Source organism: Antechinus flavipes, chromosome 5 (genome assembly GCF_016432865.1).
Source record: "Antechinus flavipes isolate AdamAnt ecotype Samford, QLD, Australia chromosome 5, AdamAnt_v2, whole genome shotgun sequence".
Taxonomy (NCBI): Eukaryota; Metazoa; Chordata; class Mammalia; order Dasyuromorphia; family Dasyuridae; genus Antechinus; species Antechinus flavipes.
This window is the reverse complement of record NC_067402.1, coordinates 77885584-77913583: the sequence shown is the minus strand read 5'-3', so window position 1 is coordinate 77913583 and position 28000 is coordinate 77885584. Positions and strand designations below refer to the sequence as shown.

The following is a 28000-nucleotide window of genomic DNA, read 5'->3' as shown; positions in this document are numbered from 1 at the left end:
TAAGAAATAAATTTCTTTTAAAAGTCTACAGAATATATAAAATATTTCCATGTCCATCTGCTACATCATACAAGATTATATTATATTCATATAAAAACACTTAATAGAAATAAAGGTAGTTTTAAATAAATTTAAATAAATTGGAAATATAGTAATTGTACCTGTTTGGGTGGTACTAAAACAGTAAAGAAATGACGATAGTGTCTAAATTATAATTCACTCTATACCAGAATACAAAAGATTATTCCATATAACTAGGAAAATATTTTATTAATAATTAATTAAAATACATGTCACATATCATTACATAAGCATAGATAAAATCATAACTAATATTTTCAGACCAAGAAAATGTCAACAGTATTGATGGGAATATTGAAAAAAGAAAAACCAGCAAAACCAGACTCCAACTTTTATTATAATGCAGTAAACAATAAAACTGTCGTACTGGTTAAAAATAGACAATTTAAGTGGAATAGATTAGGTACATATGCACCAAGGCAATAGACTAGCATAGCATTTGATAAACTAAAGAAATGACTCTTTATTTGTCTAAAATTGCTGCTGAAAGTAGAATGCAATCTGAAAAAATTAGAGGCGCATAATATCATAACTTATAACACAATAATCTTCAAATTGTCAAACATACTAGAGAGGAACATGGAAGAAAATGTCATTCAGAGCTTTGTGTTTGCATCCCTGGTATCCCTGGTATTTAACAGAGTGCTTCGTACAAAAGAGATTTGTAATAAATGTGTGCTTATTTCTGTGTGTGTGTGTGTGTGTGTGTGTGTATGTGTATGTGTGTGTGTCCTAATTCAATGTTTTTTTTGTGGAAAGGTACTACTTGGTGGGGAAATTTATGTTAATGCACCTTCCAACTCTCTTGTAATTTTTTATCTTAGAGAGACCTTTCTGGAATGATGAGAAGTTAAGTGACTTGTCAATAATTATACAATTAATATGTCAGATGCAGAAAGTGAATCCAGGTGATCCTGACTCTAGATTTAATTCCCTATATACTCTATGATGTCTTTTGAATTAAGTTTTTAGATTTATATCCAAGAAACCATTTTTCCTTGAAGTATATTCCTCATGATCATATGATCCAAAATATTAACCTCAAAGACAGACACTTCTTAGAATTAATCTCTCTAAAATGCTTTAAGCTAATATGTTTTACATGTTCCGGATGCATTAGGGATGCTGGGACAATGGGCTAGGTTATGAAAGTACCTGATGGAAATTCCTGCTAGATGGGAATTTCACTATTCTCTTTCATTTGGCATTAAAAGGCAGCTATAGACCTCCTTGACTGAAACACCCAACTAAAATGAAGGAACATCTCACACCTGTAGTGTTCTCTTCTCTAAATGTCTAATGTTCTCTAGGAGCAGGTTTCTTGGAGAGCTTCTAGGAGCAGTCTTTGTTTCAGATCTGTGTAATAATCACCTCAAATGCAGTCAGGAGTTAAAGTCCAGATCCTTTATTGTCTCCTTCAAAATAACCCGATTAGCTTTCTTAGAGGCCTATCTCTCTCTCCTTGATTCCGAGAGATCTTGCCGCTTGTCCTTTGCCTCTGCCAGCTTCAGCCTCCAACTTACTCCGAGTCTCCAGCCAGCACAAAGGTGGAAGTTGGAATGAATCTGTCTTGCCTCTGAGAACGGGCTCCTCCTCTAATTGGTTTGTCCTTCTGACTTGTGAATCTCACACTGAATCCTGGCTCTGAATCTCCGGAAGCTTCCAGTGGGCTTGTCCTTTTATATGCTCTTTTAGAAGTGTGAACTCAAGGTGTGAAAGGTGTGAACTCTTGCAGAACTCTAACAAGTACTAAGCACATTAGTGAACCAAAGAACTACTAAGCACCAACCGACTTAGCACCTTGTACAAATCCTAACACACACCTCCTGTTTGAAAGAAAGTAAAATATAAAGGAATGAAAACTGAATGTGGTGTTAGGATAGAGCACTGGGCCTGAAGTCAGGAAGAGCTGAGTTCAAATTTGGACTCAGACACTTACCAGCTATGAGATCCTGAACAAGTTACTTAGGCTCTGCTTGCCTTAATCCACAGGACAAGGAAATGCCAAAGAATTCCAGTATCTTTGCAAAATAAAAGAAAACAAAAGAAAATAAACAAAACCAAAAAAAAAAAAAAAAAAAAAAAAGACAGTACTGGCATGCTATGCTAGATAGAAGAACCTTACAATACTGAACAACAACAATATACCAATTATTATGCAAAATGAAGGAAAAACAAAGAGGGAGTAGAAGGGAATACAACAGGAAAGAAAAGGGAATAGAAAGTATATCCTTAATTGGGGGAAATTAGAGAAATGTTATAACAAGACAGAGAAAGTAGCTATCTATCTTCCTATTTTAATTATTTTTTCTAATTATGTGCTCAACTGTTATAGCCACACTTCTGAAAAATGACAAATTCTATTGGTGCCTTCTGAAATGAGCACATAAGCACAAAGTTCAGATTGTCTTGCCCTACTTACATCTTCAACATAATGAGGACAATACCATTTCAATTATATACTTTGCAGGGTTAAACTAACTTTAAAACTTCAAAGTGCTCTGAAATACAAGTTTCTATCATTTCCCATTTCTCAAGAAAAAAGTCCTGTTATTGATTCTAAAGCATGGGTCTTATAAAAATGCATTTGAGCTCCCCCTATTGTGGTGAGTTCATTTTACCTAAGTGTCCTTAAATTCCCAATGCTGAGATATTTGCTCCCATTCTTTCTCAGACCTGGTCTTGGTATAACTTTCCCTTGGGCTTTGCTTCTGTTTTGATATTAAATGCTTCCTTCAATACACAAATACTGCCAGCCTATGTTCCCACAAGATGGAAGAAAGTTATATTTTCCGAAATTTTCTTTGATTATTTGGTTTAAATTAAATCTATATCAAAATTATTTTAAGGGGAAGCAAAATTCATTACATAGCATAGACGTCTATTGAAATAGTTGTTTGGGGTAAATAGGTAGAACAAAGAGCATAATTCAAATGATTCCTTTATTAACTCATTAAAATGTAAAATGATAAAGGAAAATGAAATAGAATGTAATGAAATCAGTATATAAACTTGGATTGTTTTTAATTAGGACTTAAATTAACCAGAGCACCTCTTCCATTGGAGAAAAAAATGCATGTTAAAAAAAATTGTCCCACAAAAGGCTATTCAATAGTACTAGAGTTTTGTTATTTTTTGTCTCCTGCCATAAATATGTGTATATATTTAAATGCCTCTCCACAATGTTTGAAACTCTTTATTTACTCATTACTCCTACTAATTGTACTTACTTCTCATTGACATACAATGGGAACATATGCTAATTTCAGGATTCTTTCAAGGCCATGGATTCATAAGATTTAGAGATCAGAGACATTATAAATTATTTTAGTCCCTTTTCTCCTCTCCCCATGCCCACTCATTATATGAATGAGGAAGGTTTGACTTAGAAATGTTAAGGGACAAATGGGGAGCCCCAGAGTTAGATATCAAATATAGGTCTTGGTACTCACAAATCATTGAACTTCACCATTGTTTCTTTGAAAACAATGGACAGAAATCCTGCACACCTTCTTTTTATTGCCTCACACATTGATAAGGGATATTCAGTATTTCAGGGTAGCTAGGTAGAACAGTGAATAGATTGCTGGAACTAAAACTTTTTTCTTACTTTGATATTCACAAGATCTACATTTCAATGTTGTAGATGAGTGGTGTCTAACTCAAATAAAAGTCATTAGATAAGAGTCACTAAAATATATATATAAAGATCCTTGCAGGCAGCATGTTGGCAGAGAAAACTACATGTTAACATTTTCTATATTCTATTGAATTTTTTATTTTTAAAAATATTTCTCAGTTACATTTTAATCTAGTTCAGCCATAGTAGGAATTGTTATAAGCATTGATTTGTACTTTGGACCATGGGTATGCCATTTCTGGTCTAGATCCTCCCTCCACAGATACAGTATATTCTTATATAGAACATATATGGTTGCTAAACCTGGAACATTTTGTCACATATTGATCAGTCTTCTGGTGATGGGAAAGCTCCTCTTCTGATAACATTCTATTGGCTCATACTTTCCTATAGGGTAGCTTTGCAGTTTATAATCCCCTGGTAAATATACTTCAAGAATGTAAGTTTAACATCATGATGGGAAGAAGCATCCCAGTAGGGCTGATGTGGAAAATCACACTCCTTTAATTTTTACATTGTAAAATTATCTTCAGAAAATTAATTTCAAAGTTTTGGAAAAAAATCAAAAACCAAACCTAATAAGTGATCCTTTAGCTTTCCTTTCCCCAGGATACGTTATCTTTAACATGCCTCCCACAAAGACACAGTTAAAATTGTATTAATCGTTTATGATCAGCCTATGGAATTGTCAATGTAAAAAAGGAAAAGAACTTAAGAACTTGAGATCTTGGAACTATGTGCTCTCTGCCTGATGCATTTTCAAGACTTATTGATAGTGGCAAACTTTGTTTCTGAATGTAAAGATGGATAGAAGCTAAATACAAGTGAGTGAGGAGTTTATAAATGTAATTTGAACTCACCGAAACCAAAAGTTTTATGAATCCAAGACCTCATTGTTCCACTTTATGGTCTTTCCCTTTTCTCTATTAAAAAGTATATTACTTTTTTAGGCTTTGGAGATGGAACTAGTAAGCTCCTCAGTTCTCTTTCTTCCCCTTACTGGCCATTTTAGGAACTCACTAACTTAAAAAAAAAACATCAAATTTTATAAGAATTTCCATTAGTCCCATTAGGGATGGCTGAATTGCTTTGGATAAAAATATTCTCCTGCCTGCCGGCCCTGAAGAAATAATCTGGTCAGAGACAAGCTGCTTGGTTGTGAGATGCTAGGAAGCCTTCTTACACTGAAGATGTTTCTGAACATCTACCTCACAAAGTAAAGGGAAAAGTTCAGTAGTAATTGTCAAAGTCTTAACACCAAGCAGGTACAATATCATAAGAGACACATTCAGGATAAAATTCTGAAGCTAGGGATAGAGAAGTTCACAATGCTGGATAAAAACATCCAGCATCTCAGAAACCATCTAATCTTAGAGGGGAGAGGAGGGGAAAAAACAAACAAACCAGAAAGTTGAATGTCACAGAACATTAAATATTGAATGGTGTTTGTAGCCCTTTTTTAAAAATATATTTTTGACTATCGTGGAACTCTGGTGAAACCTTAGGAACATTTTCAGAATAATATTTTTAAATGCACAAAACAGATTTTATTATAGAATTATCAAATAGAATACCAAAGAAACCAATTATATTGTAGTATAATTATTGACACATTAAACTAAAGTTACAGTTCACAATTAGGAACCTTGGATAGTTCAACCCTTTCATTTTACACATGAGAAAACCATTATTCTGAAATCACAATGGAGCAAGGTGTCCTAGTTGGGTTGAAGTGGAAAAGTTAGCTTTTTTACCTTTGCTTTGCTAAATTATCTAAAGAAACATTTAAAAATGATTTTGAAAAACTAAAACACAGGCCATTAAGTAGTCCTTTAGCTTTCCTGTTCCCAGCATAAGTCAACATTAATGTTTGTAAGGCTATCCAAAGATCACAGAGCTAAGTTAGTGTCACAGCCCAGACTTGAATTAAAATGCTCTGACCTGCAAGGGGATCACACTGTGGTCCACTCCACTACACAATTCCCACACATTTCCCAGGTCTCAATTTGGCCAGGACTCAAATGCTAACCTACTCTTTCCCAGCCATCTGGTACTTTCCCTATACTTTCTCATCAAAATTTGAGAATTACTGAGGTCTCCACATTACTTAGAGTGAATAAGTAAAATGTCATGCAAACAGCCTTTCAAAATATTGTAATAGGGTTTCAAGACTAGCAAGTTCTTAAACTCTCAGATCATTAAATGACTCTGTAGTAATATGACCGGAGGTAACATAAAATGGCAGGATTAATTGCCTCCTTTTGTGAATCGAGAAGGAAATAGTTAATGAGCACAGTACTGTATGGAAAGAAGATACAAGGAGGGCATTCTTTCAAGGAGTTCTTAGGAAACTCACTCCTTTACTTTTATAAGAGTCTTCTGACAATGTTTGAATAAATCTTAGAAGTTATAGGAATTCTTGCTACCCAAATGTTTTTATACAAGAGCTGCTTAGATACAGAAGGTACTTTCTTTAATTGCTGACTTTTTGCCAGTTACATCAGGACATTTGAAGGATTTGCCTATTTCTTAGAAGAATACAGTTAGATGGATTGTTGGCTAGTTGAACAGCCCTATCTGGTGAGGGGAAGGCTTATACTAAGATATTAAAGCAATATAGAATCATGAGTTATTATAGCATGGGACAGAGAAAAGTGCTATTTTGTTGCTTGCTCTCCAACATATAACCTGTGTGAGCATGGGAAAGCCATATGATCACAGGTTTAGAACAAGCAAGGACTTCTAAAGTTATCTAGTTCTCTTTTCCCTTTTTATAGAAAAGGAAGCTGAGTTTTCAGGGTGATAAAAATAATGACAGCCTCTCTGGGATATCTGTAAAATTAGGGATTAGAATAGGTGACTTTTGCATCATCTTTGAATTGTTCATTGCTTTCATTCTATTATTTATTAAAGGATTTATACCATTCTAGAGAGAGTTCATTAGGCCACATTGCAGGTTTAGGATAACATTATGCAGACATTCTTAATGGAGGATCTACTGAACTAAGGGATAGATTTCAATGAGTCCATGTACTTGGATGGAGAAAAAAAATTACACTTTTCTTTTCACTAATTTTTAGTTGAAGATTAGCATTTCTTTCAATTGAAAGATTATTCTTAATTACACATGTTTAAACCTATATTGAATTACTTGCTATTTTGGGGAGGATGATTGCGGGAATGAAAGGAGAAAAATTGGAACACAAGATTTGCAAAGATGAATGTTGAAAACTATCTTTGCAAGTATTTTGAAAATAAAAAGCTATTATTAAAAAATTAAAAATTAATTCCAAAAATGTATTATTCTTAGAAGTGGTGCAAATGTTTGTCCAAATCTGGGTCTATGACATACACACATACACATATTAAAAACTCTTGGCATAGGAATATGGGACAAGGAGAGTCAGGAAGGCTGAGGTTCAAATCCTACTTTGGACACTTACTAAGTTTTGTGACCCTAGGCAAGTCCCAACTCTTCACGTTCATTTCTTCATCTACAAAACAAGGATAAAAATGGTACCTAGTTCCTAGGGCTATTTAAAGATCAAATGAAATCTTGAACAGAATTATTTGCAAACCACAAAGCTCTATGTAAATGTCAGTTGCCATTATTAACCTTGTCCTCTTTAATATTTTTATTAATGACTTGGGCGAAGAATCTAGAAGACATGCTTTCTACCTTGGCAGATGAATCAACTAGAGTTGAAAGAGAATGTTATAAGAATGGATAACAAACCAAAATTCAAAATTATCTTGACAGACTGAAAGGTTAGAAGAGAAAGGAATCTCTGATTAGAAAAAATATTCCATATACAGGTAACATCTAATCAGTTTTTTTTTTTTAATGTATGTATGTTATGGTTATAACATAGGATCAGGCCTGGAAAAGAGATGAAAATAAAACTTCTCTTTGGGGGGCCTTCCATCTTTTCTCTCCCCATCATAAATGTATTCTCCTTATATTCTTGCATTCAAAATCAATTTGTTGTTTTTACAGACTCAGATTGGATAGGACTACATAGGACCAGTCCAACCTACATTTTAGCAAACATTCTTTCTACAGTATCACTAATGGCTAATTATATACTCAACCTGAATGTCCAAGAAGGGACAACCATACTCCTTCCAATGCAAGTGGTTTCACCATTATACAATTCAACCCATTAAATTTCATTATTTCAAGATATATTTATCAATTCCTATTAAATTATCAACTGCTAAGGTCTTTTCATGTTAATAGGAGACACCAAAGATAATGATGATAATTATAACTTACAAATAGAAGTAAATATATTACTTCTTCTGTAGAATGATTAGAATTATAAATTAACTACTACACAAGCGTGCTGTAAGGATTTCCAAAGTATCACAATAAACTTATAGAGGAGTTAGGGCATATAATCTCCCTTTTATAGAAGAGGAAACAAGGTCTACTGGATTAAATCATATAGTTTATAAATGTTGAAAGTGGAACTCAAATCCAAATATCCTAACACCAAAAATAATTTTTATATTATATCATGTTGTATCTCAAAAACTAATATAAAAGAAAAAAATAATTATGGTATGCTAGGAAGTGAGACTGGATTTTTTTAGAAAGAGAGGGAAGGACTCATATTTAGAACCTGAATAATAGAATGGATAGCTTTGTACTCATAGGCTGGGCTCTTTTCACTTTTATAATCTTTATAACTGGCTATAGTCTGCCAGTATCTCTCTCTCTCTTTCCCCACTCTCTGTCCCTGTGTCTATTTTATCTATATAGGAGAGAGACAGAGATACATACATACATACATACAGAGAGAGAGAGAGAGAGAGAGAGAGAGAGAGAGAGACAGACATGAACGAGATTGAACCACCTAGTTTTATTTGATGATGCATCCCGGATTGTGTTTTACTTGTCCTACATGGTACCACTTATGCCTTTACATAGAAAGCTCCTTAGGGCAGAGACTTTGTTCAGCACAATTTCATCTATTATTCAGCGATCTCTTTGTAGCTCTGGTATCTTGTAGGTGATAAATTATTATAATGAAACAAATTCTGCTCACTAGACAGTCTCAGAAATGAAAGAAAAAAAAAACCAAGATCAAATTCTTGCAGCTGGGGTAGCACTGCAGGGGCATCATAGTATCGCTTTTTTCTTCTCTATATCCCTTCCCCCCCAATTCATTTCTCTATCCTCTCTCTCTCTCCAGCGTGCAAATCTGTACTCACTATGTCTACCTCGGAATGGGCTTGCTGAGTATGTTAATTATTCTATTGATTATTTCCTCCCCACCCCCCCACCCCCGCTCAAGTTCTGATATTAGATAGTTATTTTATTTACAAGATCTCTGGAGAAAGCTAGACAAAAGAGGTTGATAATGTGTTCTGGAGAAAATAAAAATCTTTTGTGTTGTTTCGTATTTGAATCTTCCTGTATACCTCTCCATTTATGGAATCCTTCCTATGCTTCCAAGTCTAGCTCTAGCCTCTCAGTAAGAAGCTTTCCATTCCATTTCTATCCTACATGGATTTCTCCTTTCTCCATTCACCTCTGGTGCTTGTCAATACACATTTTGTCATTTACTCAAACAAATTTTTCAATGAAAATAGGAGATATATTTTGCTCTACTTTGTGCTTTCTTTAACCTTGTACCTCATAGATGCTCAAAAATATTTTCGAAGGGAACAAAAGAAAGGTTAGGAATGTGCAAGTCATGAATTTATAATAAAGCCAATTTCAATTTAAGGCTGGGTATACCATACAATACAATATTCTTCTTTTTACCAGTATGGTAGATAGGGTATTATTTTTAAAGGCAGAAAGACCTAGGGTTAAATTCTGCCTCAGACACTTAATAGTTGTATGATCTTAAGAAAGTAATTTTAGTTCTCTGAGATTTGATTTTTACATCTAATGATTAGGATGTTGCACTGTGACCTCTAATAGTCTTCTAGCTGAAAGTCTATATCCACATACTCTTAGGATTCTTGAGCACAAAGAATATGCCTTAACAGAGAAGATACTTTTGAGGCAATTTATGTGTTCTCAATGTTCACAAATTCTCAATGAAGTGACTGTTTAAAACTTAATCTCCTGAAAAAACCCAAGCTTTCCATACAGTTTAGAGGTAGAAAAAATTTTGGTATTAACCTTCTATCCCTTTTAATGCACAAATTAATTGTCAGTGAGCCCAGTTTCTCAGAAGAGGAGTTTATGAATTAAAATAGTACCCCAAATTAAAAATAAAATTAAAAAAAGAATAACTAGCTAAAGAATGTCATGGTCCTGCGTATTTGTCAGTACTCACAAATGCCACCAGCACACATATTTAAAAAATATATGATAGTGATTTTTAAAAAATCTCTGTTGAAACATACTCATCATTACTTTGACAGATCCAAAGACTATTTTCCAAAACTAATATCAAGACAATTTAAGCCATCAAGATAGAACACAGAAAAAGGTTGAGTAATATTTAGAGTTTCTTTTTTACAGCATTCCTCGACCCCAAGTCCATCTGTTAATGATTTTTTTCCCTAGAAAAAAATCTTCGAGATTACCTAAGTCTAATGCCTTCATTATAAGAATATTGTGAGGATGGAGCAGTTTTCCCCAAAGATATATAGCTATTGAGAAGTTTCTCAATTCTCATTCAAGTAGAATTTTTGTTTGGTTTAGTTTTTATCACAATCTATCTCCTATAGATTTTAGGTGCCCCTGGAATCCTATTTAAGAATGACAAGGATTTCCATAACTAGAAATTTTTATATTTGGTCCATTTGGCTTACAGCCTGATATCAGCTAAGAGTAGAAAGACTCTCTCTTTCCCCATGGCAAGGAAACAGAGAGCACAAGATAATGGTCCAACTGTTATTTACAAGGAGAGTAGTTAAGACAAGGCAAGGCACTTATTTTATCAATCTTCCTGTTGGAGTTTTTCACTGGGGCTTTTTATTCCTTCTACATAGCTATAAACCTTTGTTACTTTGTTGTTGTAAAAGACTGTGGTGCAGTGGAAGATATTTTCAATTTGGTATTTGAAAACTTGCATTTGGTTCCCAGTTGTACTACTTACTACCTGTGAAATCTAGGGCAAATAATTCTGAATAGCTTCAGAGGACCCACTTTTGAATTCTGGCATCTATCATTTCCTATCTGTGTAACTCTGGGCAAGTTCTCAGATCTTCATCTTTAAAATTGGGGGTCTTGGAAGATGGACTTCTAAGATTTCCTCTGGCTCCAAATCTATGAAGGTATACCTTCTTGCAATTCTGTATAGATAGTGACTCATGAAATCTTATTTTAGAAGGGTTTTTTAAAGGTTGTTTGGTCTAACCATATAGAACAAATTCAAATAAAGTGTTATGCTATAGAATTTGAGTCCTACAAGGTGCATTAGAAACAGTCCATCATCCTTATACTACTAGAAAAATGAAAACCAAAACATTTTAATAACCTGAACTAGCCAAAAGGAGCAATGACAGAATTTGAATCCCATTCTCTCTGAAGTTCTAGTCCAGAACTTTTTTTTTCAAGCTAGGCCATGCTTCCTTGAGGGTTTTCTTTCAAAAGATCATTTGAACCAGTTTAATTCATAAAAATCTTGAAATAAATCTGAAGTATCTCACATAATTAAAAAGTTCATTGATTTCATTGATGGTATGAGAAGATAAAACAGAACAGAACAAAACACAACAACAGTCTTGAAGTCTTTCCCAGGAAGTGATTTTTAAGTTATCTACACAAAGATAAACAATCACAGTGTCTCTTACTGACTTTGGTATGCAAGATTCAATTTCTAACCTCCTTAAGTAACTCCCAGGGGCTTATGTACTAAATGATAAATGGGTTGCAATTTGTATTGGTGGAAGGAGTTCACACTTGGGAAGTTTCCAATGCTAATAAAATCAGAATTTTTCCTATATGAACTACTAATTCTAAAAGCCTGATTTTTTTTTAAGGAAAAAAAAATCTACCATGATTTTTAACAATGAGAATAATGTAGTTTGATCTGAGTATCCAATGGCAATAATAGTTTTAGTCAGGAAATAAAAGCAGTAGTCCAAGACTCTTTTCCTACTAGCATATTTTCTTTCTCTTTTATCTTAATGTTCTCTGAAAAATCAATGCTATGCCTCTTCGTGTTCTAAAGGGAGGGGGAAAATGCTATCATAACCTATGCTATATTATTAATGCTGAGAAAGTAATTTAATCACAGTAGTTACACCATCATCACTTAAGAAAAGGACATCAAACTGATAGATTTTTTTTTACAATAGTGTACTAACTTTTTTAAGGATTTACTCTATACTATACAAGTCATTGGGCTGACAATTGTAGGAACTGGGGAAAAGAGGGATTAAATTAGACAAGCTGGAAATTCCCTCCTAAACTAAAAAAACTAGTTCGTGCCAGCTGGCTTTTTTTGTATTACTCTCATTTTCTACTCCTCCACCCAAGAATACAAGGATCTGACTTATATAAATGTGCACAATCCAATCACTTTTAACCTCCTGCAGTAGTCTGGGAGATGACTGACAATGTGACTGGTAAATAGAAGAGAAGGAAGACTCTTTTTAGTCTCATACACTGCCAAAGTGGCTTGTTGGGAGGGAATTGTCTAGAACTCAGGAGGAGCATGTCAGTCAGCTGAACTAGTTCTTCTTTCCTCCAATTCATGGAATAGAACTAGCTAAAAATCCCTTTTGGACTGGTAAACTTTCCCTACCATGCACTGGAAAAAAAGGTTAAATTAACTTTAGGAAAGAATTGGGGAGATAAAATAAGAAAGAGGAAGACATGTGGACAAGGGGAATTATTTCCACAATGGAACAAAAATTCCATTATGCCCCCATTCCTATCCTAAAACACATATAATTTTTTATTAAAATTATTAAAATAATTGTTTTATTTCAACAAATGCTTCCTTAGCTTCTCACTATCCTTGAAAGCTATTAAAGTAAAAAAGAATAAATTCTATTTGTGGTAAAATTTGAGTGGGTCAGAAAGCAATAATATAACCAAGCTACTTATATAACCTATTTAACAAAGATGTAGCAAATGAAACAATGCATGTAACAAATAGGTTATATAAGTAGCTTAAAGTATATCTGAGAAGACAACATTTATATACATAAGTATATGAAGAATATTCATCAGACACAATTGTGCTTGATCTGAAATTTGAAGAAAATAAGAGATTTTGGGAGACAGGAGATTAAGAATCATTTATAAGGAATGGCAAAAAATCTAGTTTATCTAGATCAGATCATAGATTTAGAACTAGTGAGGTATCCATGTAGTCCAATTCCTACATTTTATAGATAGGGGAACTGAGGGTCAGAAAGGTTAATCCTAAATTTTCTCCCACTGATTCTGAACTCCTTGACTATACTGGTTGCCTTTCACTTACTATTATATAATTCTTCTGCTAAATTTTCATCAGTGTTCTTTCTAAAATGTGGTATCCCAAACTGAACACAATAATCTAGATATGCTAGGATAAGGCTTTCATTTCATGCTATTTAATTCTTTTCTTAATTCAGCTTAATTATATTGGTACTTTGGGGAATGGAAGAAGGAGAAAGAAGGTGCTTGCTAAGCCTCACTTTTGGCATTTTGATGTAATTTCTAGATATTTAGATATTTTGGTTTGATAAAGTTTCTAGATATTTTTCAGAAGAATTTATTTTACATCCTATTGTACTTTTCACACTGATTTTTGAACACAATGTATGATTTTGCATTTGCTTTCACTAAATTTAATCTTATTGGTTTTAGTCCATTATCAAGATCTTTTTAAATTTCTCCCCTTGAAAAACTAGCTATCACTCAGCTTCGTCTTCTGTCAATTTCAAACTGTCATTTCTATTGCTATCTCTTATCGATAACTGGTAAAATCCCAAAGGTCAAAGAATCTTAGGGAGCTCCAATAAGACCTTCCTCTAAGCTGACATTAACTCATTAGTAAGTAAATACTATCTTATTTAGGTCTGATTATTTTACCAATTCCAAGTTTAACTAATTGTGCTAGTAACATCTCTCTAGCCCATAAAAGTAGCATGAGAAGTTTTGAAAATGGTTTACTAAAGGGTAAATATATGTATCAAATCTGCTGATATGAAATAAAAACTGTGCATAGTGATAAAAGGAATAAAATCATCCTTGACTATCTCTAAAAATAATTAGGACACAGTACATTAATAATTGATAAATGATAAATAATTTATGTTTAAGCATTAGCTATAAAATTTGATATGATAAAAATGGGAATACATAGCAAAAATCACAGATATATGTTAATCCATATAATTATACAAAAATGACAATAACTCTTATAGGAACAGATGTACAGCACAGTAGACAATATCCTAATACATGAAAGTCCATTCAATTAAAGCAGCAAAACTACACATAAGATAAAAACCAGCTGCTAAGCCCAAATTCTAAAGTGTTTATTTAAACTGTAATGTTTATTTAAACTGTAAAACTCTTCACATTCTTATTAGTATGAATGAGGTGTAAAAGAGAGAAGAGGGAAAAGGCTGGGGAAGGAACAGCAAGTGAAGAGAACCAAGGAAAGAAGAAAGAGTGGGGAGAAAGTAAGGGAAGAAATATAAAGAAAAGAGATAAAGGTGAGAAAGAAAGAGAGTGAAGGGGGAGAGGGCAGAAAAAGGAGTAAGAGGTAGAAACGCAGAAAAAGGAAGAGGTGGAAAGGGGAGAAGGAAAAGAGAGAGAAGGAGATTGTTAATTAATAATAAAAATAATAATGCAAATTTAATCCAATAATAAATGTTTATTTAGCACTTTGTGCTAAGCATCATACACTAAGGATAGCAAAAGTGTAAATAGACAGTCCCTGACTTCAAAGACTTTATATCGCAATAAATTCTCATATCAACTCTGGGAGGAAGTTATTTTATTTTATGAATAAAAGAGCAAAGGTTGGAAAAAACTAGTCACTTTCCCAAAGTCAAGAGGGACCTAGCAAAATGACAAGCCAGGTCTTTCTGACGAGTCCAGCATTCTATCCACTATATCACCAAGCTGAATGATACTGGCAACTATTGCAAATCATCACACATATTGGAAATGGTAAAATGACTTCTGCTGGTAGTCACAGAGTTTGCCAAAATCATGCTTACATTCTAGCTTCCATTTCCAGCTGCAAGAATTGATTCTCTTTTTGCTCATTGCCTTATCCTAACAACTGATGCTAGCACATAGTCACCATGTTCTCCAATCAAAAGGAAGGACATCAGCATCTTGGTAGAAAATGTTGACTTTTAGCTTTTAGTGATTATAAATTTAAAAAGGAAACAGGTATTGGGAAGGGTGGGAAGTATTTATGACTTTGACAGTTCATTCACCCATAGGAAACTACAGGTTGATTTTATACATGAACAAAGACCAAATCAATGGTTATCTGGGTCACAGATCTCTGGAACAAGAAACTTCGTCAAATTACATTTAGTCCATCTCTTTTTCTCTCTCTGTCTATGTCTCTGTGTCTCTATGTCTCTGTTTCTGTCTCTGTCTCTCTCTGTATGTCTCCGTGTCTCTCTCTGTATGTCTGTCTCTGTCTCTATCTCAGTCTCTCTCTGTGTCTCTGTCTCAGTCTCTCTCTGTGTCTCTGTCTCTGTCTCTGTCTCTGTCTCTCTCTCTCTCTCTGCCTGTCTCTGTGTCTCTGCCTGTCTCTGTCTCTGTCTCTCTCTGTCTCTCTCATTCTGGTTGTCTCTGTCTCTTTTTCTGCTTGTCTGTGTCTCTCTGTCTCACAGATAAAAAAAAATCCTGCATCCCACAGAGATTAAGTAATTTATCCAAAATAAAACAGGGATAGCAAAGTCACAATTGGAATCCAAATACACTAACTCCACATCCAACAATCTTTCCACCATATTGGAATGCCTCTCTGGGGAATATCGCAAACTAAAAGGTAAATGAATGTCACTATTTTTTACTTACCCAGAAGAAACTGACTGGTATCCAGTGAAATCTGTGGAACACTGGCATGGTATTTCCCTGGGAGCCAGCCTGCATGAAAAAAAGCACGAGTGGGTCTCTGGGCTTAGGTGACACTTCTAGGTGTTCAAGAAAAATCTGACAGGAGCCCACTACAATGGACCCCATAGATGACAATGGGAATGTTCCCTTCTATAAGAAGGGATTATAATCAATTTTAAAAGCAGGCTCCCTTCTTTATTAAGAAACAATGAATTTAAGAGATAAACTAATAAGTTTGAATGTGAGAAAGCAGTAGTTACCATAACTTATTCTCCCTCCCCAACTTTATTTTCTCACCTAGTAGAATTTTCCACTGAGCCCAATGAGAGCTCAGTCCTTTTTTCTCCACTGAAATAGTGGGAAGAACAGAATTAAGAGAAATCAACAATCTAGTTGCTTTTTATTCCTCTCAAAATACCACAATGAGCACTGAACATAAAAGTACATAAATTAAAAAAAAGAAAAGAGAAAGTGTGGGTGGAGGTTGGAAAGGCCTAAGGCTTTTGTGGAGCAATGTCTGGTCATCACATGCCAAGTGATAACAATTAGGTGATGGATTATTAAACTAACCCCAGGGTGAAGTGCTATTCACCCATGTGTGGCTATTAATGCTTTTGAGACAATTAACTAATTGGAATCCTGGTGAGTATTCTTTTTGGGCAATTCAGTTCACTTGGTTGACTTATCCATTCCGCAAAGGTAGTTTACTCACCCAGGATTCTCCAAATATCAGGTCCACTAAAAATATTTTTTGTTTTTCTCCATAGTACTCTGCATTTCCAAGTGCTTTCCTATCTCGAATTTACTATTCTTTGCATAATTTCTAGGAGGCAAATTTAAAAATCATTGCTTGACAAAAGCCCTTTCAAGGATAGGGAAGGAGAAGGGGAAAGGGATATTTTCTTTTTCTCCTTTCCCATGCTCCTGGGTTGTCAATTCATCACCATGCTAGAGGAATGAGGAGAGAGGTCTGTTGTCCTTTGTCACCAAATAGTCCGATCCATCACTGCTAGCTTGCCCGGGGCTTCCTGGGACACCTGATCCCATCACAATATGCATTAGGACCCTCAGCTGCCCCTGCTGCTTCTCTTCAAGAGTGCACCTTGATTGTAACTGTCTTCTGGATAAAAACAATCCAGGGTGGAGCCAAGGGTGAAGAAGAAGATAGATTCTTGGAGAAATTAGTATGGGAACTGAGTCGAGGTGACAAGCAGGGCAGTGTCTGGGGCAGAGTGGCAGTCATTCTTCCAGCTGGGATGGGCCAGGGCTCTTCATGCCTCAGTAAATCAAAGGCTAACAAGCTGCCTGGACCTTTGACAATGTCGAACTGACTATGGCTCTTCTTGGACTGAAAATGACTGTGTCTTATACAGAGCTGATACTATGCATAGGCAGTATAGCGCATGACCTGTCTGGTTTCATTCAAAGGAAAAGTCAAGAACCTTGCTACCAAAAATGACTCCCAAGAATTTCTACTTTGATGTCTTAAATGTGTACCATTCCTTATGCTAAAAAATATCAAAAGGAGAACCAAGTTGCCATACTAACAAATAAACACAGAATGTTAAAATTGGAAAAGATATTAGAAATTGGACAGTATAAACTCTAGTTGATAGAACTAAGACGCAGAGAATATTAGGGATGTACTCAAGGTGTCACAGTTAATTAGGAAAATTTTGATATTAGAACCCAAATATGACTTCCTTTTCAGTGTTCCTTCCACTAACCTACCCTACCAGCAAAAGGAGCAGTCAACATATGTCATGGAAAGAGTTCTGGGTTTGCAGTCAGAAGATCTGGATTCAAACTTGGACTATCTCCATCACTTTCTAGGACCCATTTCAGACCTAAATCTATGATCCTATAACCTTTAATCCATACCTACTACTTGTAGAGGTACCTCACTAATAGTGCAGAATCTGGGGCCTCTATCCCTACACTAAAAGAGTTTGCTCTCTACTGAAAATATAATCTGAGTAAATGCTTCTAAGGTTTTGTGGAACCTAGGTACAGAGTCATTGTTAGGTTATTTTTGCAATGCTTGTACTTAGGAAGTACATGTCCTCTAGAGCCTAGACATAGAGAACATTCAGGGAGAGAAATGCATCCCATTCACCCTTCAGGCTGTACTGGAATCAATGCACCAGAACATGAGAAAGCACACAATGAGTGAAGTGATGCTATCTGAGGACCTGTCTATCTGGCAACGGAACCCTCTTAGTTCTACAGAGTTTGCTGTCCCTTTACTTTACAAGTTGTGTGTTAATGCTCCCAGTTTATAAGATTATGAAAGCAGAAAAGTCATTTACTTCCTTGGCACAAAACATTCATCTGTTCCCCCATCCTCTAAGTAACAAAAGGCAGCAGCAATGACTTTCCTGCAGTGTTTGTTAAAAATCTTGCAAGAGGGGCAGCTAGTTGCTTTAGTGGATAGTCCTGAAGTCAGGAGGACCTGAGTTCAAATTGGACCTCAGACACTTAACACTTCCTGGCTGTGTGACCCTGGTCAAGTCACTTTACCCAATTGCTTCAGCCAAAAAAAAAATCTCGCAAGAATTCAATCGGAATTTGCAATTGGGTTTGAGTTTTGGTGAGATCCTTTGAGAGAAGCATTTAGGAGGCCCAGTGGATGGAAGTGATAGAATTGGAATCAAGAAAACACGAGTTCAAATTCTATCCTAGATATTTAGTAGTGGGCAAGTCATATGACCTCTTTCAGTTTCAATTCCCTTATCTGTAAAATGGGGATGAAAATAGTACCAATATCCCAAATGTTTTTGAGGAAAAGATCCAATGAGATGACCCATATACCATGCTTTGTAAACCTTACTCTATAAATTGGAGCTATCAATATTGCTACCAGAATTATTATCATTATTATTAAACAAATGCATAGCACACAAACTACCTCTGAAAATTTGGTTAGCTTTGAGTTTGGTTCTGAAAATAGATTCCCGTTATAATTATAGGTATAACATATAATATATTATATATTACAATATGTTATATTATAATATTATATTTATAGGTAATTGATACCAACTAAGTGTCAGACCATGAGTGAACATATAGTAGACAACAGATAATGTAATTCAATGTATTATCTTTGGGATCAAGAGGTTGACCTATTGGTGCCTCAGTTTCTTCATAACTAAAATGGGGCTAAACATCCTATATAATTGTTGGAAGAAAAGTACTTCATAAACCTTAATGCACTATGCCCAAGTGAGCTATCAGTGTTATTATTCCTTTCCTTTGGTCACATCAAACATATACCTAGCATCAAGATGTCAGGTGGTACTGTGCATGAGCCTGGACAGCAGTGTGACCTACCTCTTTCAAAATGTTTTATAGCTTTTAGAAAAACTAGTTTGCTTCAGTCAGACTAGATTAATTTTGCTTTAGAGCTCTTTCAGTTTGCTAACGGCACCTTAAGGGCCCTGTATAAATGAATTAGGAATGACAATTTCTTTTTCAAGGGGATAGGTGACCATGTTCTTGTCCTGGCTAGGACATGCTGGATAAAAACAGAAATAGATGGCAGCATGTTATCAGCATGTGTGCTATTTTTCATTTGCATTTTCTTTTTCCTTTGAGAAAGTTTAATGTTGTTAGCAAGGTGGGAAAGACTCTCAAATAAAAATAGGGCATCAGTTAACCTGCTAAATGATAACAAAAATATTTTGTGTAGTTAGAGGTGCTAGCCAGAGCACACAGGTATTTTATATACAAATTTATAGCCTCTTAAGAGCAGTTCTGACTACAAAGAATGAATGAATCTACACTGTGTGGTTGTATACATGAAATAATATTTCCTAATTACCTCTACATCCCATTGGGATATTATTGTGCAAGGGAGCAGCTGTAAGGGTAAACATTGAGTATGGGAATTAGGAAGCAGAAACTCTAGAAAGTATTATCTTCATGGTTTCTAATTAAGCAAGAATAAAGTTATTTCTCCAGAAGGATGGATACTAGAGTAAGAATAATCCTATTTAAATAATCCTACAAGGAAGACTAGAACTTTTAGAAGTTATTGATATCTAATAAATATACTTCTAAGAAATGATGGATGGTTGAGACTAAAAATGAGGAGCCATAATTGGAGGACTGAAGGAGTTCCATGTGGTCATTTGAGAAAGTGCTAGGCTCTAGCGGTACAGGACTGCTCATATCCCTGAATGCATATATAATAGGGCAGGTAGGTGGTAGGGTAGAAACAGTGTTGAATTTGGAGTCAAAAGGACCTGAGTTCAAATTATTCCTCAATTACTTGGTTGTGTTATTCTAGGCAGGTCATTTAATCTGTCTCAGCTTCATTTTTTTTTCCATCCATAAAATGGGATTAATAACACCCACCTCACAGACTTGTGAGACTCACAAGCAGACATACATAAAGTCTTTTGTAAACCTTAAAGCAGGACTTAAACTTTTTTCCCGGAATTTTCTTTCACACAAGAAATTTTTATGCTACCTTGGATATATCGGTATACCAACAAACATTTACTGATAATATATCATAATTTCACAACTCCAATATTCAGTTACATGACGCTACATGGAATCATGACCCACAGTTTAAGAAGCTTTCCCTAAAAATGTTATACAAATCTAGCTATTATTAATTGGCTGAAATTATAATAGCAGCTAATTTTTATATAGTATTTTAATGACATCACACCTCCACTTTAGATAGTTCATTAAGGCATTCACAAAATCACTTCACATCCTATCAATTGATCTTGAAATATCCTCCAAAGGAGGATATCCTCCAGAGGAGAAAACTGAGACTTAAAAGTCCAAATCAGCAGCAGGCCACGATTGAACAGTTAACAGAAGTCAGGATGGGATTCAGAATACTTCTTTCCAAAACTCTTTCTACAATGCCATCCTGGCTTTCATAGAATAATATCAGATATTAATAGATTGTTTTAGAAAGTTTGCAAAGCATTTTACATATACTAATTCATTTGATTCTCCCAATGGCTCAATGACCTAAGTGTCATTACAAGTGAGGAAGCTGAGGCAGTACAAAAACAAAACACCAGAAGAGGTAACAACTAATTAATTTCTCTTAATTAAATAAGACTGGATCAAATGCTTTAACTGTTTAAATATCTGAGAGCTTTCAAGTCTTAGGAGAGAAGAGATAGGGATCTCTTTTCCCAGTTTCATGTGACATGACCTTAAGAAGGGATGAGTCATTACATTTTGGCCACTCTTTGTTTCTCTATCATGTGCCCATTAAGCAGAAATGAAGGTCATAAATGCAGCTCTATTGCAAAAAGCTGGTTTTTTTTGTAAGCTGATTTTTTTTCAATTTTCAAAGTGATTCACCTCTGTGCTGACTATATTGAGCTTGAGGAAAACAAGTCTGTGCTCATCTAATATATAATTAGTGATCCTCTCTGCTTTAGCTATATCTTTCCACTAGTCTAGTCCATAATCTTTTCATCTTTTTATACTGATGACCTGCCCAATACAGCTGCTAAAATTTAGAAGACAAAGACAAAATAAATGGGCAAATAAAGATATTCCAAGGCCCAAGCTGACAGTTGACTTTATATGGATAAATCAGGAGAATGGATACATGATCCTCTCGGTAGCTACATTGGGGAAAATCAAGATAGGTTAGACATCATACCTATATTCAAACCAACAGAAGAGATAAGGTGATTTTTAGCGGAGTAGTTAAGGCATGTATACAAACACTAAAAAATTAAGCCAAAGCATATGAGAGATAAATACAAGAAAAGAGAGAGAACTCTTTATCTGAGGGACTATAACTATTTTTCTAGTAGAATGACATTGAAGTCCAATATCAAATTTGCCTTCTAGCCAAATACCAGATGACAGAAATATCATCACCTTAAAATGAGCTTGAACCAATTACTCAAAATGAATACCAGGGAAGTGTTTTTCTTCTTGTGTGGTTATTTAACTGTCTCTGATTTCATCTCTCTCGATTTCTCTCTCTCCTCCTAACACACATATCCTTCTCTTCTCTCCTTCCTGCTTCTGTTTTGAGTATCTAGGTCAATTTCATGCTGGACTCCACACTGGATAACTGGTATTTTGTTACTATACTTGATTTCTATCAATCGATGACTTAGAGCAAATCATCAGAGATTTCCTAACCACTAATGAAATTATTGTTATTATTTTACTATTACATTTATTATCCCATATTATTTACTGTGAATTAAATTTCAAAATTGTTTAGAGAAATATCTCTGTGTATCCGTCTCTGGGACTCAATTCTGTCCACACTGGTTAAAATGAAAATACTCCAATATTGATGCTATAGTGTTTTTGCAAAGAGATGTGTCTGTCTTCCCAAGAAGTGGCAGTGGCTTTTGTTTTCATATATTTAGCTAATATAGGTAGAGATTGACAAAAAATATTAACAATAATGATAACATCTCAAAGGCAGATGAACATGAATAATAAGTGAAATAAAAATGCATTTCTATAACCAAAATACCATGTATAGGAGAAAAGAGAAAACAGTTTTGCAGTTTAAATATTTTAATTTTTACCTTGTCCACCAATAATTTAACTATTGGGTATGACAGTGACATCTCTTATAAAGATAGAAATGTGAAATATTTAAAATGTGTTTCTCTGGGAAGCATAGTCAACTGCAAATTCTTCCTTGCTAGGATATGCATTTCTGGACTTCTGAAGTTTTTTTTTCTCTTCCTTTTCCAGAATCTGTATTTTAATAACTGACATTTCTAATTTTAGATCTTTCAAAGTTGCTTTATCTCATTTGGATCCTCTAAAATCTGGGGAATGAGAGAGTGTGGGGGATTGGGTGTGATATGCTCTCCATATTATTTCTGTTTTACAGATGAGGAAACTGAAGATTAGAAAGTTTAAGTACTTTGTCATTGGTCACAAAACTAATATATGTGAGATATGGAATTTGAACCCAAGCCTTTTAAAATCTCAAGTCCATTTCATCATCAACATTGAAAATGATGCATCTTTTTGTCAAATATTTTGCTCATTTTTCTTTTGCAAGATAAATCTCTACTTGATGGCTGAAACCATTTGAAAAAAGAAAAGCATAATTTAAAGTTTAGTACAAAAGAAACAAAACAAGGAATTGAAGCAAACTCAGAAAAGCTCCCTCCATTCCATTTTTGGGTGAACTTTATGGAGGGAAAAGAAAAGTTTGCATTGATATTTTGCAAATCCACTTAATAAACTGAATCAATTCCCTTGTTTAGATCCAGCCAAAGTTAGATTACATGAAGCATCCAAGTAAGGTCTTCTATAATGTCAGGATTGTATAGAAAGTCAGGATTGGAGAAAATTGGTATTTTTTTGAACCCAGATTCTAATATCAATCAAGGGAACTTTGATGTCGGATAAAAAGAATTAAGGATACATCTGCTTGGCACTCAAAGGCTGTGTGCCACTAAGAAAGTCAAATCATGTATCTAAACCTCAGTTTCCTCAATTGTAAAATGTGCTGGTTGCATTTGATAGTCTCAGATGCCTTCTAGTTCAAAATTTATGATTCCATGTTCTTAAATGCCAACCCAGCTCTAAAATAACAGTGATGGATAGTACATTAGAACTATGGATTTTAAGTAAGGAAGATCTCAGTCCAATTCCCACCTCAGGCACTTATCATCTGTATAACACTGGGCCAGTCACAGATTATCAGGCCCTCAATTTCCTCACCTCTAAAATGAAGGGGTTGGATGACTCAATGACCTCTCAACTCCCTTTTGGCTCTGGAATACGATCTTATAAACACATTTATTGAATCACAGCAATATGCCTAGGGCTGTGATAGGTGTTTTGGGATTTTCCTAGAAAAATCCAAAAGGGTTCCATTTTCATGTAAGTGATAGTCTTTTAGTGAGGTAAACTTATTGAATTAAAGGGTGAATAATACAAGGAAGTAAGAGAAAACAAAAATAGAGCAACAGAGGAGAGCAAGGAACAAAAACATAAAAAGAATAAAAACTTTATAGGCATATTCCTAAGAATTCACATCATCAAAGTATTTCACATATTTTGGCTTAAATCAGTCCCTCAGCCCAAAGGATAAAGGAAAAGCCAACCACATAAGTATAAATGGTTATACTTAACCATTTGTCCAAGTAAACTATCAGCAAAAAGCAGGTGAGTCTGCCCTGAATATGAGATTTCTTTGCTGACAATACCAGTGATCAAAGCACCTGTCTATGAATCATTTCTAAATGCTTTATCTTAAGCCCCTTTGGAGTTAAGAGTAGTGACTGATAATCCCAGCATGTCAGAGGCATGAGAACCTATGACACATTAAAAATCCAGCCAAGCTCACTGCAGATTCTTTCTGCCATCCCCAGAGATGGGGCATGTGTTTCTGGATGGCATTGGTAGGGCAAGGGAATCAGGGGAAGCACCCCACCATACCGTAAATTAAAATTAACTGCCTCAGAAACCTGAAGGAAAGACACATTAGGAGACAGCGTCAGAAATATCGTGTTGCAGTCAAGCCTGACCCTGGTTACTTGAAAAGCATTTCTCTGATTTGTTCAGGTCACAAGTGGGATGGAAATGAGCCTCCGTACTGCTTCTTCACACATCCGGATTTAATAGACTTTCTTCCACTGATAAAAGACCACTAATGAGTTCATTTTCAAGCTATTAAATTGGCTATAATAGCTAGTTCTACTGATGATTGCACAGAGACCTTCTGGTCACAGTGGATTTTGTCTCCTTTAGTTAACCGTTTGCTGTCCTGGTACTGATATAAACAGAATGGCAAGGGAAGCACGTGTAAGTAGGGTGAGGGCTCTCACCTGACCTAGCTCATCTGTTTTGTCCTGTCCATTTCATGGTCACATATCTGAGCAAGCAAGAGGCTGGGCTCTGTATTACCTACACTGTCCTTCTACTCTTGATAATAACAGAGAGAACACAAGATTCACATTGCAAATAGGACATTTCTTTGGATTCCGTGGGGTTTCTCCAGTGAAATCTTTGGTTTCTGTGCCCAAGGCTTGCTTGCTATTTGTCGCACAGTTATTATTTTAATGCCCCAGTTTACACAGATGGAATTACCTAATCTCCAGAAAGGGTACATTAGTAAAGCAATTCTATAGAATTTTCTCTGAAATCTTTCAGAGAGCCCCCCTTTTTAGTTCATTTTGATTCCACAAACTTGATAAGGCATGGAGGTATTGCCAAAGTCAATATATTATGTTTGTGTGGATGGGGTAAGTTTGGTAGCAATAATGAGATTTTTTACACTTCATGTCTAGAGTCATTACAATGAATGTTATTAGAGAATAGCTACTCCAGATATTTGGTTTAAATAACCATCTCCAATATTTAAAGGCAAGCAGTTAATAGTAGAGCTGCTCAGCAGTGTTAGCTCTGCCCTTTTCATTATAATTTTCAGAGGGAGCCTTCAGATCAATTCAATAATGCTTTCCTTTATTCTAATTTTGTTTTTAGCTATTTAGGCATAGGTATCCAGAGACCTTCAAGCATGGGCAGCCACAAACTCAGATAGATTACTAAGGGTTTTTTTTTTTTTTTAAATGCCTGCCTGTTTTCTTTTCTTTTTTTTTTCTTGAAGATTTTTTTTTTTTATTTTTATGATGAGTATACCCAACAGGTCAGAGACATTAAATTGCCCAGTGATAAAATGTAATATGTGGCAATTAATGATCACAGTCAGGTCTTAAATTGGTTTGCAGTTAAGGCACCTAGACTGACTTCTGGTCACTTCTAATAAACCTAGATGTTTCTGTTTGGTTAGTTACTGAGATAAGAGACTTGAGGGAGATGGGGGGCACCCTTAATCCCCCAAATTGCATTGAATGCAGAAATCCTTTTGAGGCAATACTGTATCAATGTCTGACTATCATAGCAGTGGAGTTGTGCTATTCCATATGGGGATTATATTCTCAATATAATTTTAATATAAATTATATACTCAAGGATACAGTGTCCTTTTAGTGCATGGCTCTTCTGTTACTCAGGTTAGAGTGTAAATTATATAATTACATGTTATATATTTCATTTCCTAAATTTCCCATAGACTTTCTATTGGAAATAGGACACATCTAAGTTTTGCTTAAAAGATTCTCAGTAGGTTTAGATGACCTTGTGAAAAAGTGCTGGGCAGTTTTCTTTCTTACATTTCAAAGGATAAGACACATGGAGGGGAAGTTGATTTATGAATTTGGAAACTGCCACAGATGTATTCTAGATGAAACAGTATGATGCAAAGTACTAGGAAGGATGTAAAACCCTGGATTTTGGACAAGCCATTTAATGATGCTCAAGGCATCAATCCAATATTACTGGTTTGGATTTCTGCTGAACACCATCTTTGCCATTCATCAATTACTCAACTCAGTAATAAAGAAGCTGACTTTTGAAGATGAGTGCACAAATAAGCACAGAACAGGGCAGTTATTTGTACATTTGGTGGTGGAGTAGGAAAAAAAAAAAACAGAGGACTGGGAGTCAAGAATACCATAGTTCAAATACTTCCTCACACAATTCATAACTGGGAATGTCTATGTAAATCACAACCTCCCTGTGCTACAGTTTTCTTATTTGTAAAAGGGGAAAAACAATAGCCCTTATTTTATAAGATTGTAAAGATCAAATGAATTAGTATATGTAAAGTACTTTGAAAATCTTAAAGTGCTATGTGCTAGCCATCATTATTATTTACAATAATAATGATAAAATAAAACTTTGTCCTAATTCTGTGATGATTTAAATCCCTATATTGTGTGGATGTGCACATATACATATGAATATTTATACAGATATTTGCATGTATAAGCACATATTATAAATTGAGTATATAGATTTATGCATATAGATAATGGTGTATTATACTGTTTTATAAAACAGTATAATACACCATCATCTACTTAAATTTGCATATATATATACATATATATATATATACACACATAAATTCACATACTTTTTAATATATTTTTGTCCACATGATTATCTATATTAGTCTATCAACTCACTTTACTGTTGAAGCCCCGCCAGGTTTCAGCTCCAGGAGCAAGGTGCCCTTTCCTAGATAAGCTTATCATTTCTAAACTCAATCATCAGGCTGGTAATTTAAGTATTGACTTAGGACACCTCCCTCAGCATCTTCTCTGAATGGAGGGTCAGAGAGTTGGCATACTGAACGCCTCCCAATGCTTTCCTTTATACAGAGACAATGGATTCTCAGTTCATTGTGTTTAGCATCTGTTGCTTTGCTTGATGTCAGCTCCATTAAACAAGTTGCTCCCGTGCCAGATCCATCTCTGGAATCTGCCCCCTTCATCTTCTGCTTTCCTGGTCCCTTCTACTCTCTTCTTCCCACCCTCATTGAGCTCCTTGAAGGCAGATATTATTTTCCTTTTAATTGATTGTATCTCTTGTGTACATTTAGAGTTAGAGTTGGAAGTGTCTGGGACATAGGAGGTGCTTCTTAAATGTTTATTGGATTGGACCATATATCTATCTGTCTGTCTATCATAAGTATATTTCCAATGGCCCTACTTGCTATTTTTTGTAATTTTCCAAACCAAAAAGTTTCTCCCTTGACCACTGCTCCTATATTTGTGTTATATTAAAATATAAGCCCCCTGAGGGTCTGAATTATATTGTATTTGTATTCCTGGTACTTAGAGAATGAAAGCAATTTTTATTTATTCATATGTATTTATTAAATTTGATTAAAGTCCTACTCTCTTCTGGATATGGAGATGACTCAATTCTCAAAGGTTAGAATAACAACTGACACATTTTAGTACTTTTTAAAGTCTGGAAATACACAAAATTCAGGATTTTCATTCATGCATTTATTATAAATGCATAGATATTAATATGTCTTACTAAAAATGTTTGTATACAAATCTCAATGTATGTGTGTAATCTCATACACACACCTGGAATCTCATTAATTTAGGACACTCCCACTGTGGAAACTCCCTCAACTGATGCAGATCAATAATTTGTCCTTAACTCAAGCTTAAATAATTGCCTGAGGAAAAGAAGAGGTTGTGACCTCTCTACCCAGTGTCACCAGATGCAAGGTTTGAACCCAAGTGTCCCTGAGATTTGTTCTTTGTTTTCTCTGACATACTATCTAGCATCACATCTTATATATCAAGAATAAAATGTACAAAAAATATGACGGCTTCTAGTTAAGATATCCCAGATCTGTGTATACCTATGTATATACATATGTGTAGATATATGTAAATAAACATGTGTGTATTGCCCAGTAGAGGAAAACGTAGTTTTCTTTG

General features: G+C 34.9%; 1 protein-coding gene across 1 annotated transcript in view; it reads right to left on the bottom strand.

Annotated features, from left to right (window-relative positions):
* The window catches only part of ADARB2 (adenosine deaminase RNA specific B2 (inactive)), a 479733-nt gene extending 452703 nt beyond the window's left edge, over window positions 1-27030 (bottom strand). The window contains exons 1-3 of the mRNA XM_051962361.1: window positions 26887-27030; window positions 24037-24157; window positions 15675-15743 (exon numbers count right to left, since the gene is read on the bottom strand). Of these exons, the coding sequence (XP_051818321.1) occupies window positions 15675-15743; window positions 24037-24157; window positions 26887-27030 (334 nt within the window). The remainder of the gene's footprint in view (window positions 1-15674; window positions 15744-24036; window positions 24158-26886) is intronic.
* Window positions 27031-28000: the final 970 nt, after the last annotated feature.